General features: G+C 40.2%; 1 protein-coding gene across 1 annotated transcript; it reads left to right on the top strand.

Annotated features, from left to right (window-relative positions):
* The first annotated feature begins 286 nt into the window (after positions 1-286).
* On the top strand, positions 287-2,797 carry ADAM29 (ADAM metallopeptidase domain 29). Its single transcript, XM_016200250.2, has one exon. It carries the CDS (start codon positions 287-289, stop codon positions 2,795-2,797), a length of 2,511 nt encoding a protein of 836 aa, XP_016055736.2.
* The last annotated feature ends 606 nt before the right edge of the window (positions 2,798-3,403 follow it).

Genomic DNA, 3,403 nt, shown 5'->3' on the forward strand with positions numbered 1-3,403 from the left:
CATCCCTTGATCAAAATACTAATCACTTTTATTGCATGCCTTTTCCTTTCTCTTCACCAGGCCATTATAACCACCCATCCACAGGCTTTTTGTTTTACTTATAAGGCTGATTGCTCTAATGGTTCAACTTTTCCAGAAGACCAATACTTAATGATTAGCCCTGCGCATTGCCCGTCTCAGAATAAGGATCCAGACCACCTGTGATCTTGCCCTGTTTGCCTTTTTCTCTGGACCAATGTTTCCATAACGATGGCTTCATAATTACTATAATTGAAGCCCTGTGTACATGATGATCATGCTTCTACTACGCTGGCTTGGGGTGTTTCTGTCCTTTTCTGGACACACTCGGGCTGAGTACCCCCAATATCACAGTGCTCCAGAAGTGGTGATTCCCTTGAAGGTAACAGGCGCTAGCCTCAATATGAAGTTTCCAGGCTGGCTCTGTTATGGTCTTCATTTCGGAGGTGAGAGACACATTGTCTACATGAAGGTCAAGAAGCATTTGCTGTCCAGACACTTCCCAGTGTTCACCTACAGTGACCAAGGTGCTCTCCTTGAGGATCAGCCTTTTGTTCAGAATGACTGCTACTATCATGGTTATGTGGAGGGGGACCCAGAATCCCTGGTTGCCCTCAGTACCTGTTTTGGTGGCTTTCGAGGATTATTACAGATAAATGACATTGCTTATGAAATTAAGCCCATGATTTTGTCTACCAAGTTTGAACATCTGATATATAAAATGGATAGAGAGGAGACTCAATTCAAAACCATGATATCTGGCTTTATGCAAGAGGAAATTGTACAGCAATTTGAGTTTCAAGAGATTGGTAATTCTACTCTGAAGCAAAGTTCTTATGAGGGCTGGTGGCCCCACAGGTACTTTATTGAAATAGTAGTGGTGGTTGACAATAGTCTCTATCTTCAAAGTAAAAAAAATGTCTCAGCAGTGCAGGAAGATATATATGTTATGGTAAATATAGTGGATTCCATTTATGAGATAACAGGTCTTAAGGTTTTATTGTTTGGCATGGAGGTGTGGACTCAAGCAAACTACATTGAAGTAGATGATGTAAAGAGATCTCTGGCAATTTTTTGCAATTGGAAGGTTGAAAACCTTGTTTCCCGCATGCCACATGATTCTGCACATCTTTTAATATATAAGACATTAAGAGGAATGAGTGGTTTATCCTATACTTCAGGAACGTGTAGACCACCCTATAGTTGTTCAGTCATCACTCTTACAAGAAAACCCTTCACTGTTAATGGAATTGCAATGGCTCATCATATAGGGCATGGTTTGGGTTTAATGCATGATAGATTTTTGTGTACATGTGGAAAACATAAATGTATCATGCATTTTGATAATCCACCAGTAACTAAATTTAGCAATTGTAGTTATGCTGCTTTATGGAATTATGCTGTGGCTCAGGCAAAATGCTTGTTCTATAATATATACACAAGTGACATATTTAACCGAAAACGCTGTGGGAATGGTATTGTTGAAGGAGAAGAGGAGTGTGACTGTGGAACTTTGCAGCAATGCGTAAAAGATGCCTGTTGTCTGTCAAACTGCACCCTGAGTTTTGGGTCTAAATGTGCTTATGGGCTTTGTTGCCAGGACTGCAAGTTCTTACCATCAGGGAAAATGTGTAGAAAGGAAATCAATGAATGTGATCTTCCAGAATGGTGCAATGGAACGTCTCATATGTGCCCAGATGATGTATATGTGGAAGATGGAATTCCCTGTAATGATAGTGCCTACTGCTACGAAAAAAGATGCAATGACCGCAATTCACAGTGTAAGCAGATTTTTGGCCAACAGGCAAAGAATGCAAACCACAATTGCTACAAAAAAATAAACACCCTAGGTGACCGTTTTGGTAACTGTGGTACCCGAAACTTTTCATATATAAAGTGTAATATCTCAGATATCTTGTGTGGGAGAATTCAGTGTGAGGGTGTAACTAAAATTCCTCTTCTAACAGATCATTCTACTGTGCATTGGATTGAGTACAATGGTGTTAACTGCTGGGGTACTGACTACCACATTGGGATGACCATACCTGATATAGGTGCAGTGAAAGATGGCACAGAGTGCGGTGAAGAACATGTCTGCATCCATAAGAAGTGTGTCCATATATCTCACTTGCATAGTAATTGTTCACCTTCATTCTGTAATCAGAGGGGGATCTGCAACAATAAACATCACTGCCATTGCAACTATATGTGGGACCCTCCCAACTGCCTAATAAAAGGCCATGGAGGTAGTATTGACAGTGGTCCACCCCCTAGAAGAAAGAAGATTCAGAAGATTTATGTGTTATTGTTTTCACTGTTTTGGTTGTTAGTTTTATTATGTTGTCTTTTGTGTCTTTGTATGAAGAAAAGAACTAAGGTAAAAGAGCAAATTGTTGAGCCTCCCCCTAACATGAATGTAGCTGAGACACCAGAATCAAAAGCAACACCAAATATTCCAGCCCAAGAAGTGAAACCCCCACCGAATATTCCGATTCAACAACAGAAACCCCCACCAAATATTCCAATTCAACAACAGAAAGCCCCACCAAATATTCCGATTCAACAACAGAAACCCCCACCAAATATTCCGATTCAACAACAGAAACCCCCACCAAATATTCCGATTCAACAACAGAAACCCCCACCAAATATTCCGATTCAACAACAGAAACCCCCACCAAATATTCCACCTCCACAACAGAAACCCCCACCAAATATTCCACCTCCACAACAGAAACCCCCACCAAATATTCCACCTCCACAATGGAGACCCTCATAACCTGTTATGACTCAACCTACAAGACCAGGGCCAAAATCTTAGCTGACCTAAATTGTCATTTTCCCAGAGTCAACATGGGAAACAAAAGCAACCAGTACCAAAAAATGTATCCAAATAGGTATTCATTAAAAAAGGTAATTCCTAGTATGTTTCTACTTAATCTTCATTATTTTAAACAGTTAGGTTTATTTTACCTAAAATTTATTTCTTCATGTATTCTGGAAATGGTGTGGCACATGGATGGTGTACCAGTTTTTGAGTTACTACTTCTCAGTTCCAAAGCCCCTTCCCATTTTGTACTCTGCATTTTTGGAACCACATTTCTGTTGTACCACCACTCTTTCTAAATGGATCTGCAATAGGGAGAATGAATGGGAGTTTGGAAATCTGGGAGATCTGTTTGCCTCCTGTATGTCAATGTTACCTCAATAAGAGATATTACACTGGAAGTTATACTTAAATTCAATACCCTTTTTTAAAAATTTACTCCAGACCAACCTCATTGTCAGCCTGAGAGGTCTCAGCATAGTTGTCTGATGTGTTACTTTCAGAGTTCTGAGTCTCAGATCCATGGGGCCAGCCCTACAGTCCTATAGATCCATATAA

Source organism: Miniopterus natalensis, chromosome 4 (assembly GCF_054644295.1).
Source record: "Miniopterus natalensis isolate mMinNat1 chromosome 4, mMinNat1.hap1, whole genome shotgun sequence".
Taxonomy (NCBI): Eukaryota; Metazoa; Chordata; class Mammalia; order Chiroptera; family Miniopteridae; genus Miniopterus; species Miniopterus natalensis.